Source organism: Helicoverpa armigera, chromosome 20 (assembly GCF_030705265.1).
Source record: "Helicoverpa armigera isolate CAAS_96S chromosome 20, ASM3070526v1, whole genome shotgun sequence".
In the NCBI taxonomy this organism is placed as follows: domain Eukaryota; kingdom Metazoa; phylum Arthropoda; class Insecta; order Lepidoptera; family Noctuidae; genus Helicoverpa; species Helicoverpa armigera.
In genome coordinates, this window is record NC_087139.1 from 8719695 (window position 1) to 8744221 (window position 24527).

The window sequence follows — 24527 nt, forward strand, 5'->3', positions numbered from 1 at the left end:
TGCGTGCCCCGTCTTCTGATTACTATCGCTGATTGGATAATTTTTTACATGATATTTTTGGTGAGACATGATAAGAACCTTTGTGGTTCAGAATCGATGATGGCACGTGTCGTAATAAAAATCACTCACATTATATCTTGAAAGTCGTTCAACGTTTTAGGGTCTCAAATTGGAAACACAACAGGAAAAAAAATGTTACCATGGAAATAGCATGGAACAGGTTAACTTAGAAAAAATAGCTTTGGAGATGATGAAGAAATTCTTATAAACAAAAAGCTAAATGATATGAGATGTCAGATAAGGTAAGATATGAAGTAAAAATTCAGTAGTTAGAAGTAAAACTACAAATAATACCTACTGTAAATAAAAGAAAAATAAAACAACACACAACTCAATCAAACCAAACTATAATAAACAAAAACGTATTAAAAAATATTACAATCTTGTCCATAACAAACGCTGGTCTAGCTGAGTCCGTAATTCGTAGCTCTGTGAATTTGTCCCTTCTGGGACTCAGAAGAGATAAAACACCATCCATAGTTTCTTGACAAGTCGGAAGGATTTTATTGGGAGGCAAAGCAAAGCCATGAAAGCCACTGTCCCTTAATTCAAACGTGACCACATAGCTGCAAAAAAAGCAAAAGTCAAATATTATTTGTATAACAAAAGGTGTAACATAATGCACTTCTTTAAAGAGGTGCTGCTTTTTTGTCTCTGGTTAGACAGACAATTAAAGCAACAGAAGATATAGAAAATAAGGAACCACTATGAGAATAAAAATGAACATATTTAAGCCATTTAGGAACTTGGAATAAATGTTTAAAGTAATTTGTGGTTAAATGTATGACAACTAGAATTAACTCTACGGTGTCCGAATAACAATTTATCAATACTTACGGCACCCTCAATCTCCTTTTGACCCAACAACCGCTTACGCCTGATGTCACATAGCCTGTTGCAAATAATATTTTCTTAGATTTGTAGTAGTGTTCAAGATTTGAAGGTGTATTCAGGCTATGCGAGGCCACGAATTACAAGATAGGCAACTCCATGTAAACTTCAGTACTAGTTAAATCCGGTCAGATTGTAAGCCTCAACATCATCTGCTTGGTCTTTTCCCAACTATGTTGTGGTCGGCTTCCAGTCTAACCAGATGCAGCTGAGTACCAGTGTTTTACAAGAAGCGACTGCCTGATCTGGCCACCTCAACACAGTTGCCAAAGCATAATTGGAAAAATAATAGGAAGATGTTGATGAATTGTATCTCCATATATTAAAAGAAAATATGTTTGTCTTACCAACAGTGTCGTAGGCAGTTCCAACAGTGTATTGAGTGTTAAACCTTTGAGCGATCTTCGTTTTGGCATCGTTGCACATATTTCTCTGAAAACAAGAAGCCATTTTTAAAAAGGCTTAATCATACATATTTATGTGTTAATTTCCAAAAGATGTAGGTATATTAAAGGATGAAACAGATCTAAAATAGGGCGACAAATGGCAGAGAAATCAGTAGACATTTATTAATAAATATACATTGTAACTCGGTTGTGGACCGTTTAGAAAATGCTTAGGCCGATAATGACTCACCACTTCATCAAAATTATCCTCGTGATACTTATTATTGGCATAAGGTATAATCATATACTGCCCATATGAGTGAAATGCAAAGTAATATTCAAGGGCCTCTCTCTTTGACATAATGAAATTAGCCATCGAGTTGGATTCCCTTTCAGAAAATGCATATGGCCCACAGTATATTTCCGACTGCTTGTTGAATTTAACACCCACAGCTGGAAAATAACAATCAGATGTTATACTAAACATTACTTGGCTGTTTATTTCAATATTTTGGAAAAAGAAATCAAGGCGTTATGGAAAATAATGAAAAAGAAATCTTACTCCCAAAAGCATGGTCGAAGTTGCGATTCAAATCAACTCCGAATCTCCCGTCATGGCGGTTTTTTCTCCACATTCGATCCTGAATTGAGAAGATACAATTTTGATAGTTTCAAAGAAAGATGAAGGAATCAAACAAAGCAGTCGTGGTGATAAAGTTAACTTAGACACCGATGACTGAGTAAAGGTGAAGGAAAACCTCTTGAGGAAACCTGAAAATTATAGTCTTAATTTGCCAATCTACCTTGAGCAAACATAGTGATAAATGATCAGTGGGACAATGAAAACTAATGATGATGTCCATAAAGACTGAACTTTATGGACATATTTAAACAATGTGCCTTACATACCTCCCCATGACTATACTCATATCCATCAGGGTTCAGAATTGGTACAAAGAACCACTCGTACGTCAATGCTATTTCCTTGAGTACCATATTATTTGAACTAGGAGCTTTTATAATCTGATGGATAAAATATGTGACGAAAGCCGGAGCTATCCACTCTCTGGCGTGGATGCCACCTTCGACGATGACTCTAGATCTGCAATTGAAGAAAGTGTCATTTGAACATCTTTGACAGTCGTTACGGGTCGTCAGAAGTCAGAAAGTCTGACAACCAGTCTTAGGTCCGTATTACAGAAGGCTGCTCAAGTCAAGTTTGATCTCCAATCACCTGATCATAGTTTAACTATGGAATCTGTACTTGAAGGTTGTTCTTATTTCAGAACAGTACTTAAACTGCACTCAGCTGAATCGAGATTCAAATCGCGCCTCAAGCAGAGAATATGACTTGTCTATGCATCAGCCTGTTTTCGTTTACATTTTATTTTTTTTCGCCAACTCTGTTACAACTTACGCATAATAAGAATTTAGTTTAACATCTAATTATTAATGAAATCATGATTTAAAGATAATATAGGCTTTTTAATTGTAGGTTTTATTTAAAAATGGCATTTTTACGCCTTATACGCCATTATTTATACGCCAATGATACCAATAGCAGTTGGTTGTAATATCTAAAATTACAAATACGAGCGTGTTCGTAGAATGGAATGTTTTCCGAGTGTATCGTATCTGTGGTGGTGGAGATTGACACTTGACAGTTACAGTTATAATTAAATATTTTAGTTATTTAAAATGACTTCAAGAAAGAAAGAAAAAATAGTTTATTAGAGAGAAATGTCTTAAAAAAAGATGATTATCTTTACATAGTATTTATTGATAGAAAAACAAGTGTGTTTTATCATTTATAATAGTACGGTAGACTGCACATCAGTGGTAACTGTCATGCACCTTAACGCAATAGTAATAAGTACGATTTTCCTATAAAACTGTTACCACTGACCTGAAGTTGACTGTACCTATATATACCTATACATCTCTGAGATATCTGAGACGAACTGAAGTTCAACCTTCTGTTCGAATCATATTATAATGTTCGATAGAAAATATATTATCATAATAATCAATTTCTTCAAAAATATCAATTTTTTGTTCGCATTTTAATTTTAACTTCCTATTCGACAGCAAATTATTTGCTAAACTGACAAGGAAATCTCTGCTCAAGCGTGGTGTCGACCACACTTGCGTGATTATAGTTCAAATCTCTACTTAAACTGTAATCTACAACTGAGTAATGATCTACACTCGGCTGAACTATGATCACCGAATCTATGCTTGAGCAGCGTTCTAAAATTAAATCTCAACTCAAATCTAGTTTTAAACAGAGATCAGGACTTGAGTAGCCTTCTGTAATACGGACCTTAGGGTTGCTCGGCTAATTGGGTTGAGGAGATCTGATAGGCAGTCGACCCAACATAGTCGAAAAGGCTAGAGTCATATAATATTGTAAATCTCAAAAACGACTGAACACATTTACAGATTTTCTCTGATGCTTGTGGAAAGTCAAACGAATAACTGATGCTCGTGCAATGATCTATACATATAATAAAATGATAGGAAAGTCAAAACTGTACATTGAATATTTTTTTTAAAGAATACTTGAGGGGTGATCCATAATCGATTCTGAACCCAAATATGTAGTTTTTAGAATTTTTGTCTGTATGTCTGTTTGTCTGTATGTTTGTCCCGGATAAACTCAAAAAGTACTGCATGGATTTAAATCAAATTTTGCATGACTATTACCTGGGGGCCGGTTCAACACATAGGCTATATATTATCACGCTATCGCCTACGGGGGCTGAGCAATGAACGATTAAATAAACGAAATTGCCCACGCAGATGAAGTCGCGGGCAACAGCTAGTACTACATACAATAAAAAAACCAGTGAACTATGAAACAGTTGAATTATTACCTATTCTTAGATCCTTTTAACTGGATCCTAACAGACATTATATCTCTGTTCTCATAGGTTCTCCCGATGCTATGAAGTTCCATTTCTGAAGGATGAGCCTTGGCCAGATCTCTAAGCCACTGGTATATATCTTCAGTCCGATAATAACTGTACCAATCGAAGGAGTCCATCTTTCTTCTGATGTAAGTTTTTACTGTCTGCATGTCAAAGGCTCTGGAAGAGTTTTGGGATTGGGTATAAACGATTATAGACTCTATCACCTAAACTGAAAGTTGCTTTTTGTAATGAGCTAACTTTGCGTTGCTGTTTTGATATTTGATGATTATCTATTCTGCCGGGATTTGTTCTAGTGCAAAAAAAATTAGGTGGCCCAATGAATATGGCCTAAGCTTTGATAACGGATACAAGAGCCACTGAATTAAAGCAGTATTGGGGATTAGAGACGGAGTAAGGAAAGTAAGGTTTTTCGGATCCCGCACATCCCGCATTTTGGCGCGCTACTTTTTTAGGAGATTTTCCGATATGGCACCTCCACTAGTCATTTTGTTCTCCATGGGTTTAATCCCACGTTTACAATAAAAGAGCAAATAATTTACATAAAAAAGTGTTTAAATTCAATACAATAGTATGTAATCACAAAATCACCCAAATATCTAGCTAGACTGGATTATAGATTAGATATAATGCTATCATTTACTATCACTAAAATTCTGCCCTTTCATTCGTAACCTTGGGGTATTCTAATGAGGTAAATTTAAATGATATAAATTATCACATGGAAACATAATAACATTTGCTAGAATACCAAATGGCTTCATATTATTCATATCTTTCTTGTCATCTTTAAAAAGTTTAAATCTGGTACTAAGTTAAGCGAATGGCGGACTTACTTCTGAACATCTACAATCATAGTGGTCAAATACAATCCAAGATTGTTAGCTTCCTTCAAAAAGACTGGCTTGACCTCAGGACTGACCACAAAGTCCACAGGCTTATACAATAATCCAGGTTCCCTCCAGAAATTGACATCGTACATTTTCGTCAAATTCATGAAAAATTTCAAATGGGCATCTTCGACTGGAATACCTCTATACAATGTATAATTATAATACTTTCTACAATCACAATAATTTATATAAAACGTAAACAATATACAAAATCCGATATTCGGATGCATTTTCGTTGATTTTTAATCATGAATTTATGAGTATTAACATCTTTTAAATTGGTTTACCACGACCTTTGAGATTTCACATTTTCACTTGAAACATGACATTTAACGTCATGTGTACTTTCATTATTTAAAGAACGAAATGTTTTGACTATAAGTTTTCATTCGTATGCATGCAAAAACTATAAAACCTCTTTCATCTGAAATATCTTAACATCATACCGATAAAGACAGTAGTTATAGTCTACATATACTAGAAAAAATACAGACACCTCAGTAAACTGTGTAATATTACACATTATGTAGCTATTGATCATATTGAACAGAGTGGAACCAATGGCTACTGTACTTTTCTACCGCTGGTTATTCTTTATAAATAGCCAATTTACAACATCTCTGTGCATGATTTAATTCCATTGCCTTAGATGTCTGCTTTAAATAAATAAATAAAAATTTAAATAAAATAGGTAAAATTTGAAGCCGATCAATTTCAAGCTCGTAAGTAAATGCTTATCATCCTCTGAGGATACTTTCTGATAACACAGAAGCAGGAAGCTTGGTTCACAAATTCTCCTTGAGTTACAACAAGGGCAGTTGCACAACGAATGCAGTACTTGGTGCTTCGCCAATAAGCAAGTAGAAGCATCTAAGATACCATAATGACGACCACCAGTATCGTTACAGTCTGATTTGTAACCCTTCAGTTAATTGCTGGTTCAATCTTATCTAAGATTAGGTTAAATTTAGAGGTATGCGGTATTTGGTGAGGGAATCTTAACTAAACTTGGCAGAGGAAATGGTACAGGGAAGAAGTAAGTAGTGTCTGGTTGAAAAATGGTGGTTCACGAGTTAAGTGGTAATTGCATTGTATGATCGTACTATTCAAGAGGTTTTGAAGTGCCAGATTTTGAAGCGGTAGTAGGTGGTAATCTAAAACAGGTTATATATACATTTTATCTCATGTAAATTGGTTCAGCTGTTCTTGCTAAAGCATAACATACAAAACAGATCTTCTTTGCAAGCAAAGTACCTATAAGTCACAAAAAGTCATTCTAAACAACATAATACAAAATATTTATTTTAAAAGTAATAATAATATAAAATTAACAGTACAAAATAAACTCAGAACAGTCCCTCTCTTGAATGTTTGCGCTCCATTGAAGAGGTTCAGCCGAACCCGCCTCGGTTTTGCAATCATGAGCTCTGTGAGACCAGCGATCGATTCCTCACATGTGGGAAGGATCTGGGCTGGTGGGAGCGCGTAACCGTAGGTCCCGTTGTCACGAAGAAGAAAGGTGAAGACATATCTGGAGAAAGAAAATAATGTCATTTTGCAAAGATTTCAAAAAGTAAAAATCTGATTCGTCAGGAGACTACGAAATGAGCTGCTATATTTTTAACTAGCTGTTCCATGCGGTTTATAACCATGTTGACTATCTACTAGGTTTAATTTGAATCGGTGCTGCAGTTGCTGTTGAAGCGTGATATCCAGACGGATATGCGCAGATGCTCTTCTACATTTATATTATCAGTAAGGGTTAAGCTCGATCACGTTTAGTAGGCTGAACATTATAATGAAAGAAGCGAATGAAAATAAAGCCTATAGCTTATATCTTATACCTACGCTACCTCAGACCATAGGACCTCATATTTAACGTGTTTAAGTTTAACATTTGTCTGTCCACCTGCAGCACTCACAACATCCAAAAAGTCCAGTTCAGAATCTCAAAAAATGTTCAAAGTACATACAGTTTTTCATCTTCCCTCAAGAATATACGGGCACGTCCAATCCGACGACGCTTTGGTGCATTCTTCAGCTCCAATTTCCGTTTTTGATATATCCTTCGAGTTTTGGAGATCATGTTTACGTTTCATGACAAACATGAGAATCCGCAAAAATGGATGGACTTTCAAAAATTTTATACAAACTCAACGAAAAACTAAATTAAAAGCCCACCCCAAACGAAAAGACTAAATTTTGGTCCAAAATTGCTGTTCTAAGATAAAGAACACTATTTTGGAGGTCAGGGCTCGAAAAAATATGATGGTAAAATATATAATTACCTGACACCATGAGTTTTCTTCACCCAACTAGCACTGTTGCCAGAAATACGAAGACCTATAATGATAGAACAAGGTCTTATAGAATGTATCTACTTCACAATTAATAGGAATACCATTTTAATCTCTACGGCTACGATAATACGGTTCATTTTAGAACTCACCTAAAGTATCATAAGTAGTTCCTACACTATATTTCGTGCCAAACATTTTATAAATTTTCAATATGGCCTGTTTACCAAAATTCTCCTGCAAACAAAAATAATAAACGTTGAAAAATGATATCGTAGAAAACCTACATTAAAAAAAAACCATTCTTCAAAATAAATCTTATGATACGTACCATCTCACCATAATTCTCTATATGTTTTATTCTGTCAGCGAAAGGTATGATAACTTTTTGACCATAAGCATGAAAGGAAAAATAAAATCGCAGATTGTGTTTCTTATCCGTGATGAAGTCTGCCAAAACTCTTGTCTCAGGTTCAGAAAATGGATGAGAACCACAGAAGTAGTCGTCTTTCGGATCGTGACTTGTGCCGTATTCTAAAAAAAACATATGACAGTATGAATATTATTCTTTCGGGGGAAATAAATGCAATTCACTTTCTATTTATAGAGTTCGATATAGACAACATTGAAGGTATTTTACTAGCAGAGCCTACAACAGACTAGGCTTTGTTAGGAAATTAAACCTGCAGCTCACTCAAAAAGAACAATTTACAAGATTTTTTTCAATTGATGAGATATTTTACAAGTTCTGTTAGAAAAAAGCTAGGCCGAGATATCAGATCTAAATACTTATTAACTTACTTCCAAAATTGTAGTCAAAATTCCTATTCAGATCAACACCGATACCAGTGTTTGTCACTCTTCTGTTTCTTCTCCATAATCGATCCTAAAATGCAAAATTATTTAAAAAAATAGAAGAATTTTCATGAAGCCCAGAATCTATTGAAAAAGAAGGAAACCTAATAAATATGATACTTAAGATGTTACAGAAAAAATTACAAACTGACAATAGCAACATCATGCTTTTGAAAAGAATTCGCTTGGATATATTTAAAATCTTTTACGCGTGGAGCATCAAAATTAAATGTACCGCCAAAAACTTTTTATCAACTAGCTGAATATTTTAAAACTCACCACTGTCTGACTGTACACATAACCATCAGGATTAATAATCGGTATGATATACCAATCATACTTCTTTCCCAATTCGTGCATCCTCCAATGTTTCGTGTCATTCTGGACTACCAATTGATCCAGTAAATACGTAACAAACTCCACTGCAATCCACTCGTTTCCATGAATTCCACTTTCGACAATCACCTTGTATTTGTTACCACGTTTTCTGATACACATAGCGTAAATTTCTCGTCCTTCTGCGGATTTTCCTATTGATTGTAACTCAACAATGTGTGGATATTTCACAGCTATGTCAGCAAGCCATTGGTAGATGTCTTCTAAAGTATGGTAGTAGTCCCAAGTAAAAGTTTCTGTTTTTAGCCGCAAGTATTTTCTGACTTCTTGATCTTTGAATGCTCTGAAAATAGCCAAGGAAGACTAATGGATCCTTACTTAATATTGTAAATGTGAAAGTAACTTTGTCTATCGCGACAAAGTATTGATCTAGAACGTAACCTAGGGGTACATTGAAATACTTTATAGATTTTAAAAATACTTGACAGTAATATAGCTCATACATAAGAATAACATAAGCCCTTTGATCCCGAAGCGGAAAGTAGGGCCTAAAAACCAGAAAATAGTATTACCTTTCAACATCAGGCAACATAACCTCGGTTTTCAATTTGAAATGATTAGCTCTTTCAAGAAACATGTCTTTATCAGCAGGACTAACTATAAACTGGACATCTTCATACAATTTGTAAGGCTTCTTCCAAAACACCATGTCTATGTATTTCTGTTTATCCAAGTTTTGAAGAAACTTCAAGTGATCTGCCTCTGTAGGCGTTGTAGAATACAGCGTGAAGTTACTATAATTCTTGCTTTGACAAATACGCACGTTGTACATAAGGATTGCTATCATTCCTAAGATTTTTGCGTTCATTATTGTTGTATTTTTTTACGATAATTTCCATGTGTATGGCGTATGATTTGTTATTTATTCTGACGTTTCTTCGTCCTTTCTGGTTGACGTTCAAATTGCTTGTCATTTCTAGAAGAAAGGTTAGGTTTTGCTGTGGGTTAAATAAATCCTTATTGTTGGTAAAAATAGGCAAAATAGTATTTTTACATCAACTTATAATGACGAATACTAATCTTCTTTAGCAGTGACGAGTCCTGAGCGTTATCAATAGGATAACTACGTTAATTGCTGATTACAACTATCATAACTGAACTATCCATAATGCTGACTTTGCACCAATGACAAATACTATCTAGTAAATTCAGATATATGTACTCGTATATAATTTTAGCTCCCAAAATCTTCAACAACATATAGCCGTTCCCAAATCCACTTGAAACAGGATTACTCCATAATTTCAGAAATTTTCCCTTTTATAGCAAAACTTGAGAATCCTTTTAAGTATCTGTCACTTGGCGTTGGGACAGTTGATTAAGAAGTTAAATAAAAATGTAGTCCGCAGACGTGTAATAGGAAAACTTTGTTCTGACATTTCAACTTGGCAGTTTAAACTGATAATGCCTTTGGTAGGTGTTGATCGTTTAAGCTGAGATTTTATTTCAGAAATTCCGCATTATTTTTATAAAAGACATCTTAAAGCTAAAGCCATGATCATATAAATATTTGGGTATAAGTCAGGAGTTTTCGACATTGTACATAATTTTGTTAAGTAGATAAGTATAGTTTAAGAAATGTACAGGTAATTTTGTCATTTTTTTACAAAATACACATTTTGTGTAATTGGTATTTATTTCTCTAATAATAGCTCCTAAAAAGCCGCATAATGTCTTAATCACCATCATCTTCCTCCTATCCTTATCACAATGCTTATTTAGGTTCGGCGCAGCATCTTTCTTTCTACCATAATCCTCTGCCTATCATCACCTCCACAACAATTACAAGATACAGCAACCACAACATTTTCTTACCACCCACAAGATTTCCACCTCACCACACATTTAATTCAATTACCACACAGCCACAGTACAATTACACAAACTACGGTATCATAATATAATTAACTAAGAGTGTATCAAGACCAGATGCAGCTGCAAACAGTTGGACTCATTAAAACTTGTGTCTTAATGAAAATAAGCGAACTGTCAACTGTAAGTTTGGAAATAATGTGCCGACTCGCTTTTGTTTGTAAGACTTTGACTGTCGTTTATTTGTGTGATGAAGTCTTGATAAATTGCCTTCTTGCACAAATGGAGTTTTGTTCATTTTTGTTGCTCGTCTGATAACTTTGCCACTGTGAAGTTGGCTAGATAGACTCTACGATAAATGTGTGAAAAAGACGCTACCGTAATATGTGAAAATAAAAAATATAATATCTGTATATTTTAATCAGAAGAACAGTAATATTTGAAAATGTTTGTAAAATATGCATCTTTTAAATTCTCTAGGATCCTCAGTAATACCTCCTCCACCCTCTCCTTAATTATGGTGTAGTTGAATTAAGCTGTTTCAGGTATAGAGAATCGATTTAGCTCTGAAAGGTGATCAAACTAACATTCTGTCTATTGACCTAAATTGCGCCTTCTTTACCAACTTCAAAACAAGGAGATTCTCTATTCTTTTCTCACCATTTTATTGTTTCTGATGCTGTCTTCACTCTTCACCCTATCTGATCATATTGATATCTATGACCATCCTACCATACAGAACAAAGGACACAATAGACCAGAACCTTAGATTCATCTTAAGACAAACGGCCAATATTCCCCTTCATTACAAGATCAGTCTAATTATTATTAAAATATACAAAAAGCCCAATTCTCCCTAAGTGGTGGGGACTGTCCCAATTGCTTTGAATTTATTGTTACCCCATAAATCTGCTCGCCCTTTTCTGCTCCATTAAATATCATGGAAAATATCTAATAAGGCGGAATAATTTTACGAAGCACCAGTGTCTGCTGTTATCCTTTATTTTTCTTTCAGATTGTTATATTGTGTTTCTTGAAGCAAATAATATGGAGCTTTGTATTTGGCACAGTCGAGATAGATAAATCTTGAAATAATAAATCAATTACATTATAAAAGTAAAAAAAACGGCCAAGTGCGAGTCTGACTGCACGAAGGGTTCTGTACCGATTCATAAAACGAACACAAAAATCACGTTTGTTGTATGGGAGGCCCGCAAAATATTTATTCATTTATAGTTTTCAGTATTTTGTTGTTATAGCGGCAACAGAAATACAATATCATCTGTGAAAATTTCAACTCTCTAACTATCACGGTTTATGAGATACAGCCTGGTGGCAGACAGACGGACGGACGGACAGAGGAGCGAAAACAATAGGGTCCCGTTTTACCCTTTAGGTACGGAACCCTAAAAATGGAATTTCAAAGACAGTATCATCATCAAAGAAGTAAAGTTGTAAAGCACTGATACTCAATTGCATTCGGTTAGACTAGCAGCCGATCGAAACATATAATAATTAACAAAGAAGCAAAGAACAATCACATAAAAAGATCAGAGCTTTTAATACATAATGACCGCACTAAAATACGCCGACGTCACAAAACTATTAAACAAATTACAAAAACGCAATCAACTTCTAAAACCCACTAAACGCATCCAATAAAATTCGTCACACGTCAAGCGGACCCTTGCCAACAATTAATAAATTCATATTAACAATAACTCATGCTAATCACAATACATTAGTTGACTAGCAAGGGCGTGTACACACTGGTAATCAAGTAAAACAATGGACATATTTCACCCGCACGTATGAGATGTGATCTATAAGCGTAATGCGTCATGTCTGACACTCCCCTAAACAGAAACTATAGTGTCAGTTTGGTAGGTCTGTTACTGGTACGTCACTTTTGTTTGGTACTGTATGTAATGTAATAGTGTAAAATATTGAAATCCTTCTATCCTACTACTATAATAATATAAATGTAAAAGCTTGTGAGAATGTATGGATGTATGTTTGTTATTCTTTCACGCAAAAACGGCTGGACCGATTTGGTTGGGTATGCAGATAAGTTAAACCCTGGGTTAACTTTTTATCAACACACCACGCGGGCAAGGCCGCGAGCGGAAGCTAGTAAAAACATTTTCTTGTGGACTATTTTTTTCAGATTTTCTATTAAAGCTTAAACAAGTTTTTGAACTCGGGCGATTTTGTAGTCTTGATATGATAAAAAAGCACAATGGTGAAAGATCCAAACCGGAGCTTAAGTACCATTATCCATATTAAATTCCCAATAATATTTAGTTGACAATCACTAAAACAACTACTAATGATTTAAAAGTTTCTTTAAACATTGAATCAGGTTTTGCGCGACCAACTAATAAAAGTATACAAAATAATTAATATTTATTGGTAGAAATAAGCCCCGATGAAACAGTGTCAGGATGGGAACAACCCATTTCAGAAAAGCCTAGTCATACTCATATAATTTTAGTAGCGTCACATAATGACTTGATGTGACAACCCTAAGGATTGGCCCGTGAAATTCAGCTAAAAATAACTGACCGTTTTTTGGGTAAAAGTTTTTTCACTTAACTTTATGAAAGTGCGAAATGATTTATGTTTACATGGGTATTTACAGGGGTGTGTTATATTGTTACAGGAGTATATGCATAGAAAGTGTTCGAGAAATCGAAATCAATGTTGAATTAAACTTAACTACACTTGACCAACTACATGGATTACAAAGTTTATATTGTATTGTATTTTCCGTAACCTCTCGTACCAAATTAGATTTTAATCGATTCAGTAGTTTTATTGTGAAAGCGCAATAGAAAACAGTCAAGGTTACTTTGGCATTTTAAGTACAGTTAATCGGGAGATTACTTTTCCACAACCTAAACCTATCAAAATTGAATCACAAGACTTCGGGTTTTTAAACGGTTTTATTTAGCTTACCCTGTTGGTTTTATTATTTATTCTTGGGTCGAATTTAGTAATTCAAATTTAAGTACCTTGCAGTTGTCAGATTGATCTGAAATTTGGTACACACCTTTAATTCCGATGACAATACAATATACTAATATCAATAACATTGTAAATCCAAGATGGCCGCCGGTACAAAATGGCGGATTACATATTTTTTCCATAACCCCCTCAATATGGGTATCAAATGAAAGGGCTACTCAAGTAGAATACTGTCAGCAACCCCAGCGGGGCCCAACAGGGCCAAGGCCTGCCTGGGCTGCGGGATTGTCCTGGTACATAAAAGGCCTACGACGAAACACAACGGTTTTTAGTCAGTAAGAGTCTGGCACTCCCTCACCGCTGCTGACCCATATATAGAATGAGGAATATTCGGTAGGCATTTTCATTAAATACTAAAAACTAGAAAATAAAAAATCGGTAAAAAAAACTTTTAAGTTAAACGGTTTTATCTTATGTGCACTGAAAACTAGAAAATAAAAAAAACTGTTACTTACCTATAAACCTACGTAGGTGGTCCCGGTCATATTAGACTAAAATGAAAACGTGGGGCCCTCTGAAATCCTACCTATGGCAAAGCATATCTTTATACTTTGGTAGATCGTGAGCTCGGCGTTCGCTGGTGAAGCCGCTACGGCTGATTATTGATTGTCAAAATCTCCAGTTACGATTATAGTAAGTAGAAATCCACACCTATGACACCTCTAGAAGAAAGTATTACAGCAATAGTTAGGTAATGGGCCCCACGTTTTTATTTTAGTCTAATATGACCGGGACCACCTACGTAGGTTTATAGGTAAGTAACAGTTTTTTTTATTTTCTAGTTTTCAGTGCACATAAGATAAAACCGTTTAACTTAAAAGTTTTTTTATTATATAATTATTAATTTATTATTAAAATAATCGGTGCCTGTTAACGATGCTTCTCTTTATACCGAAAATGATGAATTCCCAATAGCTAAATGATGCGTGATTTTCCAAAAAAGCCGTGAAACGGACGTGTTAATAAATCTTCTGTAATGCCCAATAATAAATAATTTACCGAGGGGTTTATTTGGTAAAGAATTCTGATTTCAAAGTTCAACTTTTTTTTAAGGTTATTATTGTGTTGCTAATAGATGCAACTCTTCATGACAAAAGATGGTTCGTCCAATAAAAATCATAAATACCTACCTAAAAAATTCTGATAAAAACCTTGAACGGACAAAAATTGGATTACTTATTACTTTTAATTTATATGAACTGACTCGTTGTTCACTCTAATTCCAATTGTTTGAGTGAATAGAGAGATGAAAATTTAAAATTTTCACATCAAATTCATACCACCTGCAAGCTAAAACGATTTTGAAACGCTAGCAAAGTAGCTCTACTTAAAACCGTATAATCCGAACGATATTCTTACCGCATAGTGGTGATCTAATTCCTAAAGCAGTTTATAAACTAAGCCGGGATCGAGCAACTTTCCGCCACACTAACAATGTGGACTGGGAAACTTCAATCTGACTAAAATTTTGGCATCCTTGCGGTGTTCGCGAATAGTTTCACTTCAAACAATTCCTTATTAATCCTTAACTATGTTGCAAGGTCGCTTGTTAGTTTCTTTGTGCGTTTTTGGCTTAGATTATTTCACTAAGTAGAAACACCATTGCAATACCTTCTCCTCTTCCGAAAACAAGAGAGCATCGCTTTCTTTCGCTCTCATAAGTAGATGTATGCCGAGTATTTGCTTGTGTTTAACAATTATGCATGTGTGACAATGTGATCGAAAATGCATGACTGAACTGAACATGAATGTCACTATTTGTTGCTTTGCCTTTTGTGGTATACCACGTGTAAACTAGCTGACGTTTTCGCAGATAGATTTGTGCTCACGGCGGATCCAGTGGGTTGAATGTTCCAAGGTTTTGGGATAGTAATTATAAGGTTTTGTGCCTTTTCTAGAATAAATGTAAGCGTAATGAGGAGAGAGAATATTGTGGTGCAAAGCTCTGTAGTTGGTGACTAAAATGTTGCTGGTATAATTATTATAAAATTCCCAGTATTTTGTGCGCATAATTTCGTTTTGTTCTACTTCATTTGTTGGTTGGTACGTTTAAAATTCACAAACTATTGTGGCTTTAGCTGAAATTGAGCAAAGTGCAGAGTATTAATTCGTATGAGTTCAGAGAGTGTGTTTAAATAGAGCCATGAATTATATCGTAAATCGTCAAAGAACTCGTAAATATATTTTTGTGTTATTACAAAAATGTTAAATCTTTTATTTTTTTTGTTAAAATTCCAAAGCAAAAATTATTTAAAATAAGTGTAAAACGATTGCTAAACCTTTTTTAATAACAATAATATAATTTTGCTTTAATAGATAATTGCTATTAATTTAAATTCAATACATGTTGTTATTTAACTTCACCCTGTTCCATACCACTATACCTATCGAAAATAGAAAGAAATAACCATAGGTATTTACAAATCGCCAAGATCATGAAAATAAATTTTTAATATACTATTCCCTCTACACCCAAAACTATAAATTAAACTAACCTTAGCTAATTAACCGAAACCGTTAACATTATTACCCCAAACATTTAACAAAAAATAACGAGGAAGTCACAAAGTTGCACATAATTACCGCGGTGCGCCATTTTAGTGGTCCCAAGATAGTAAAAGAATTTTGTGGGAAAAAAATTCAACACAAAAGTTTTGAACATCGCGATCGCTTCAACAAGTTAATGATTAATTATCGTTTTATTTCAATAATCAGTTCTTTATTAGCATTTATATTTGTATGTTTGTTATTCTTTCACGCAAAAATGGCTAGACCAATTTGGTTGAAATTTGGTATGTAATTAAGTGATATCCTGAATTGACACATAAGCAACTTTTTACCGACACACCATGTGGGCGAAGAAGCGAGTGGTAGCTAGTATATATTAAATGAGAAAAATAGCAATATTAGCAAATCGACACAACATAAAACTAGAATACACTATTCCCCCTATTTCCAAAACTATAAATTAGGTATACTAATCTTAGTTAAACCGAAGTAAAGTAAAAAAATAAAACGAGGAAGTCACAAAGTTGCACATAATTACCGCGGTGCGCCACTTTAGTGGCCCCAAGATAATAAAAGAATTTTGTGGGAAAAACTATAAATAGGTGTGAAGTCCATATGTAGTGATTTGTGGTTGAAATATGCAAGTTTAGGGAGGATTTTCGGAATTCTTTTGTTTAAGAAAAACTTGTAAACATGAGTGATGAATGACTGTGGGGATATTATTATTCAGTTAATGTTTTATTTTTATTTAAAGCTAGTCTCTATTAGTGGTTTTACCTAGATTGTAATTTCATCAATTAATGGGCTATGTAGCATGCAATGTATTTTTCAATTCGAACCCCAGCTCTTGTAGAGATATTATGTATTTTCAGATAAATTTAGTTTCCGGTACATTTTTTATTTTAAATATTAATATTACTTTATTTGACACGAAACTGAGCGCATGTTGCTTTTGATCAGATAGTTCCAATTTTACAAACAAAATCAGCAATCAAAGAAAATAACAACAAAAGCTAGTCTATTCGCAAGCATTGTTTATTCGGGGCAGAACAGCTATGTATTTTTACCTATTTTCCAAAAAATGTTTACTAATTAACCGTGGATAACCGTTATAGAAAACCTATCAGATTCTATCCATCGACTTGCGACGAAAGAATGAATTTTGACAGCACCATATAAATTATATCTCTGATCGCGAAACAATAAATAGTTAGTTTATAGAAATCCGCAGTAAGTCAGTAAACCTCGATATCTATGAGTCTATGACTGATCTATCTTCAATTGTTTCGCATAGGAAAACCTTCATTACCACCACGTGAATTCAAAAACGCAATCATTGCCCACATTATAAGATCTTTCTTCTATCCCCCAAAACCAAAACATCACAAATCCTTCACAACTCTACACGAAAATCACCATTATGATGATGTAGATAGAGGTCATAATGGCATGAGGTCGATCAGTCATTTTTAATGTTTCAATACCAAGGTGGAATAATGACAGTAATAAATCATATGGATCGTTAGGCACGTTCCCCTAGTGCTGGGTTCGATTCCCGGCCGAAATGGTATCATCTGTCAATGGGACCGGGTGACTTGACGCGATTGGCTAATGGAGTACCCGTGTTAGGAAATAATGGTCACAATTATGTTTGGGTGTGTTTCATTGTGTTAAATCGTGGTGTCAATGGCTTGTTTTAATTGATGTGGGACAATGGGTTTTGCAATAATTCTCCAACTACATAATTTATAAACAAAGTCTTCTATCGTGTCTGCTTGTCTGTCTGTTAGGAGATAATTTTAAACAACTGAAGGATGCACTTTTCACTAATAGGTCGAGAGGTAAGAATTTAGTCTCTTATTCTTATAAGTAGGTGCAAAGCCGTCCGAGTCTTTAATAGCATTCTAAACATCTTGCTACTGTATAGTTGGCTGCCAGATTTTTGGTCGCCTCCAACAGGTATCTGTGGACATCTAAGGAGGAGGCCTATGTTCAGCAGTGGACGTCCTATGGCTGAGATGATGATGATGATGAGATTTTTGGTATTTTATAAAGGCTGAATTTTTTTATGTGCATCCATCTTTCAATGGCTATGAATGATTAGCTACGAAGTCTCACCAATGCTAATGGTGGTTTTGGAAGATATGCAAAAATGGAAACTAAAAGTGATAACTGTAGATGAATCTTATAACAAGAAAAAACCTTTTTTAAATATTAAATAAAATCCACTTATATCTCACTTTCTATTGATTTATGGCTTCTTACGACACAAAGTGTCAAAACACGTTGAAATAAAACCTCTCATAAAACAACACACCTAAAAAAAGATGTTTATGACAAAAATACAAATCCACGCAATCTGTCACACTAAAAATCCATTCGACCGTTACAAAAATAATCGTACGACATAAAAAGACGACGCACGACATTTAAGTCGCACATCGCACCTATTCTGAAACAGGAAGCCGATAGACTTCCCCTTCAGTTGCGGAGAAAGAAACAAGACAAACAAACATACATAATTGATGGGGGAACGACGTCCCATTTCATCAGCTGTCCTCAAACGATGACATTTGAGATGAGGTTTAAAATAGTACGTTTTTATAACACGATCGCACGATTAGTCGTGAAGCGTAACGACTTTCACGTGCACGATGCTTTCTGTAATTATTGTTATGTAACCAATACGTAGTGGTTGTTTTATTTACATAGTTATTTACATAGATAGTTGCAGCACAAAAAAAAACTATCCTAGTAAAACAATAAAAAAAACACTATATCTAAAAAGTGTCAAAAAATTCATCCCCATCACTGTCAACTGGGAGCGTACCCAAGAGACTGGCAGCATTACCTCGTTGGATGGCCATGCTGATCCTTTGTCCGAGGTAATAGCCAGCCTTTTGGTCACGAGAAGCGTCAACCAACCGCCTAGAGAGATCTTTAACCATACATCAATTGACAACTACAATAGCTTATCTGTTGCTGTCGTGAATTAAGGAAAATCATATAATATTCCCTATAACTCTTGATAGCAGTCTAGACATCATATCAGAATCAGTATCTAAACGTTCTATTAGGCCTTCCCCAAACATCGTCACCTGGTTTTTTTTAACTTTGTAAAATTAGATCTACCTACATGTAATCAAGGAAAACACAAATGTTATTCTATTTATTACTAACCAAATATTGATAACAAAATAAGGTTTTGAAAAACCAATTTTACAGACAGAATTTAATATTTAGTTTTAAATTCTAATTTTAAATAAAATTCCAAAGAAATCGTACAGTATAAAAGTATTTTCAAGCAAAACGTATGCAGTTGAGCCATACCAACGTTTGAAAGCTTTTCAGTCGCGTTTGTTGTTATAGCAATAGTTGTACTAATGTCCGTTTATTTGTCAAACTAAAACAGTTACACCTTGTCAAGTTTTTGTTGTTTTATTTCATAACCCATAATTATACTCGTGTCTTTTTAAGTTTGTTATACTAATATCGTTTGCTTCTGCAACTAGTTTCTTATGAGCATGAATACGAAAACATTTTTTAGTCTTATAAATTTGTAATTCAAAAGTAACTCTGCCTATCTGTTGCATTTTCAACCTAAAACATATTATATCTACCTACCTACCTACTGTAGTCTAGAGCTTAGAATGGACATATTATGCTTGAGTACTTATTACTCAGTTGGATTTCCTGGTACGTGGGTTAAACCATTTAGAAAAGCTAGTATAAGATAAATCTTTCCCAAATACATACTTAATGATTAATGTAAAATGTTTTTTTCTTAGTTTATGTGTTCCTTTCTTTGTATTAATAAAACTACTCAGCTTTACTTTTTTTACTACTCAGCCTATCTCAATAATTTTATCGTGAATATACAATAGAAACTTGACTTGTAAAATATGTAGACTTTGACAAAAGACCGCTGTCACAACAAGAGGCATGTTTTGTGAAACAATTGCAAAGTTTGGAAGCGGCGAGTGTTGTGAAGTGCGATGCTTATCTCCCTAGATTTGTGAGCTATGAAGTTGCTAAATAATTATGAGTTCATTTTTAAGTTAGATACAAAAATTACTAGTCTTTAACGTAATGTTATCTTCCAGAAAAAATACCAAAACTCATATTAAAAAAAAACTATAAATGATTCAAAATTTGGTGATTCGTAATTTTAGCGCAGAATAATCTTGATACTTGATGTGTACAAATAGGTACTGTCGACAATAAACTTGCGTAAATACAAACAAAATAATGACAAACTACTCAAACGTTAATAGGTATCGTATATACGTATATTTTTACGTTAGAAGTCACACAAAAAAAAAACACTGCACCTAGCCTTTTCCCAAGTATGTTGGGGTCGGCTTTCAGGCATACCGGTTGCAGCTGAATGCCAGTGTTTTACAAGGATCGGCTGACAATCTGACCTCCTCAAAAAAATCTAAAACATCCTTTAAAAATCACAACACCGCAAAGTTAAGTTAAAATTAATATTAATCATCATAATAAAATTAATTACAAAGCTAAATAATGTCCTATGTCTTATCTAAGACGTTTTCTACGTAAATTGTTAGCAGAACTTTGTACAGTGACAAATAATTTACGTTTCCAAGTTTTCCACGTAATTTGTATTGAAACTTTTGTTTATTGTTCAGTGTTTTGAGTTACGGACTAACTACAGAAATGGGTGTTCTAATAATTAATTAATGTTTACATTTTGACCTTACAGTACAGTTAGCGTCAAAAGTTGCTGAACTAATCAAAATTTTCAAAAGTGACTTTGCGTTAAAGAGTCGCTAATTTCTTGACAATACAGACGCAAAAAATATTTTTTCATCCTAAACATGGCTGATCTCCTTAAAAGAGAACAGCGGCCGTGGCCGAAATCGGCCGTGGACGCCATTTATATTTCATTGCATCTTCAAGGAGTAGCTAAAACAACTTCGTAGGCAATGAACGGTTGCTATTTACTAGACTGGCTTACCATACAAATTGTGACTTACCGTATACTGTATTAAAACATTGATCATCATTAAAATAAAATCATTCAAAAAACTGTTCGGAAATCATCATCGATCAAAGAATGGGCTACTGATTATTTCCTCCATAGATTAAAAATACCATAACATTTTTTTCAAACCAAATGTCATTAACAACTAAAAACCCATCATTTTGCCATTATAGTTATTTTATTATGTCGCTATGGTTCTCGTTACGGTGAAGTTCTACTTTAGCTCATCGTATATCATAATTTTGAATATAAAATAAAACGATGGGAACGAGATCCGGTTAAAATACTCTTTGATGGTCACCACACTAATTATAACAAATAACCCGACTTTTATAAAAAGGGTATAAATAGATTATGTCGTGATTAGTTTAATTGATGTGGGTTCCGTACGAATACTTTATTACAAAGAAAATGATTGAACTTTGACTTTGGAAGCTTCGTAGCAGACTTAGTAGTTTCCTCAGGTTAAAACTGTTATTAAAAATTATGTTTAGGATATGTTCCTGATTGATGAAAATAACAAGACATGTAAATAAAACAATAATGTTGGTTTCAATTCTCTACTCACCATATTCACCTATAAACTTTATTGTTATTTTACCAAATAGGACACTCTTTAATAAGTACAAGCACTGAATAATTTGAAACCTTTCTCTAATTTATAAAACAGAACCCTAATAACTTCAAAATCTATTCCAGCATAAAATTTTAAAGCACCAATAAACGAATGTGCCAGTTATTTATTAGTGTTATAATACGTTTAGACATTAACTGTGTTATTTAGTTATTTTTAACTAACAAGACAACCAGTGTTACCAAACCTCCTTCCTGTACCCTCTACCACAAAACACGAGGTCTTGTTAAACTGGGTGACCAGTTTAAACTAGATCTCGATGTCCCTACATGCAGTTGGTAAGCAGAGGTCAGTTTATACTGGTGGTTCAGTAAATTGGTTCCAAGAAATGTTTAGTTTCAACTCATTAACGACTTTGAAATGATTGATGAATGTGAAGAAGGGTTGTCTGAGTTTCTGATTCCGTATTTAGACTTAAGTTTTGCTTTATGTAGTTCGCTTTTACTTGCAATTTGTTAGTTTTGATATACGAGTGTGGGTTGTCAACGAGTTTGTTTGATAGCTTTTGTGTAGTGTGAGAAGTAAAAAATATTCTTGATACTTGAGAAGAAGGATTCATTATGTTTTCTTTCAGTAAATATTCTTCATCTGCCTAGCATTTTCCCAACTTTTGGAGTTGGCTTCGAGTATCACTGGATGCAGCTGAGTACCAGTGTTTGTTAAGAAACAAGCAATAGATAAATGAAACCTTAGAAACAGCTGATAGTACAAATTCTGATTCTATCGTTTAATCTCCCACTATTGCATCTTTGAACTATCAGCCAAAAGAGTGTTTACCAACAAAAGTTGGAAAGATTGACATTCATGTAAAATGGTTGACTGTACTTAAAATTCGAACAGAAAATAAGCGTAATGTCAAAAAAGAAGAATGTTGAAACAATTGAAGGCTACTTATAAATTCTTATTGTTTCCACGAATCTTTTCTTTGAGGGCTTACATAAATGATATTCTGATATTGCGCGCCTTGTAAATAAAATATTATTACGTGTGTGACGTAACATCTCCTAAACAGTTTAATTTTACGCAACGTTTAAGGGGAAAACAATAAAAAGGGGATCATTACCAAATATTATCATATAAATTGAATATGTCCCGTTGACAGAGAAATGTGTGGAGTCTCTACCTTCTTCCACCTTTTATTTTGTAATTCTTAATATTTAACAAATTCACCCTTTTCAGTGTTACATAGCGCTGATCAGAAAATAGATTGTTTATCCTTCAAGGCACGAGTGTTTTTTTCTACATAGGATATAATAAGTAAGTATAGCAAACATTTTGTGTGAGGGTTTTGTAATACATGTTGTCAATTCTATCAGGCCTCTGTCACTCTCTGTACTTGCGCGCGATAAATGCCTACCGCTCGCTGGGTTACCGGTAGCCCCACGCGGCACAGGGCTTTCGACAGCCGCTCGTGACGCGCGCGTTTTATGTTTATTATTTTTATTTGTGAACATGACGACCTCTGGCCAGTTATGTGCTGTGCTTGGTTGCAGATCAAGTAAAAGAAAAAATATAAAGCTTTCGTTTTTCCGTTTACCTAGAGATGTAGACAGGTCAATTATTGTTTATTTTTTATTTGGTTTTTAAAATTATCTAATAAACTGAAGAACTATTTTGATTTGTGTAGGTGTATATGTGACTATTTTAGGAAAATATAAAGTATATACATATAATAGGAATAGGAATATTATATATGTATTGGCATTTAGAAATATTTTATACCTATGTATGAATATACATAGGTTTCGATTTTTTTAAGTAAAAATATTATACTTATCATCTTTGTCATTTTAAAAATAAGCGACTTACTTCAGATACTTAAATTATAGATACTTATACCTTATACTTAGTTATACATGCAATGATTACCGAGTTTTGTAGCTAAAAACATTTCAAGTATAAGTAGGTATAGTTTTCGTCCAACTAAATGGTGGCTTGGAACATTGCATACCTATCGCTGAGCAGAAACCAATTTTGGGTAAGTAGGTATGTATCAGCGGTCAGCGGTGTTGTGTCAGGGGTAATAGGTAAGTATAGAATACTTGCGTGTTCTGTGCTCGAAAATTAGTTGGGCACCTCCATTGATATTCGGGAAGTCAGTTACAAATAAGCGTAACTTTGTTCCCTATTTAATTGTAAGAGGCAACCCTACGCTCGCTGTCGGCACGGTCGCGGTCACTAAACTGTGCGCTATCGCATTGAAATAACAATCGAGCGCTGGAGTTTTTAAGGTTCATTTTCTAACGCAGCTATGAATTTGTAGGTAGTTGGGGAACTTGTAGGTGCTTATAACAGTAGGTATGGACATTTTTGTATGGAGTGATTTATCTGTTACGTAGTAACTATTATATAATCTGTGATTCTATCGCAAACTGCGAGCATATCCCCAAGAAGAAACTCCAGGCAACCCCAACTATGGTATGTATATATATACATAGCTTCGGTTCATCTTCCTTTCTGAAAACTCTGACACCTGTTATTGAACTAACATCATATTTATCTCGCTTTTCACTACGTTGTCTAAAAAAATCTCAAGAACTATTTTAGATCGCATACGTCTCCACAGATTTCCCTATCCCACTCGACGTTATGATTTGTGTGTGTGCCGTGTCATATGATTTCAGTCGCGCGTCACATCGGGACGAGTCAGTTATTATTGTTTAACCTTTCTGTCTCTGACGGGAGGATATTTTTAATAATAGAGAAGAGGATATGAGGAATGTTTAGGTACTCGTATCAAGAGGGCAGACGTGGAGGTAATTAGAGTCTTGGTATGGATTGTGTTTTGTTTTTGTTGCTGTGTGAATCTGGAATTATTTGTGTAAGGTTG

General features: G+C 34.3%; 1 protein-coding gene across 1 annotated transcript; it reads right to left on the reverse strand.

Annotated features, from left to right (window-relative positions):
• Positions 1 to 391: 391 nt before the first annotated feature.
• Positions 392 to 9604, reverse strand: LOC110378813 (uncharacterized). Its single transcript, XM_049848796.2, has 15 exons — positions 9221 to 9604; positions 8592 to 8991; positions 8259 to 8343; positions 7789 to 7991; positions 7610 to 7694; positions 7449 to 7503; positions 6466 to 6691; positions 5104 to 5402; positions 4214 to 4426; positions 2247 to 2439; positions 1900 to 1978; positions 1588 to 1790; positions 1299 to 1383; positions 898 to 952; positions 392 to 626 (listed from the first exon to the last, which is right to left on the reverse strand). The coding sequence occupies exons 1-15, from the start codon at positions 9514 to 9516 to the stop codon at positions 392 to 394; spliced, it is 2712 nt and encodes a 903-aa protein (XP_049704753.2). The 5' UTR covers positions 9517 to 9604.
• Between the last annotated feature and the right edge of the window lie 14923 nt (positions 9605 to 24527).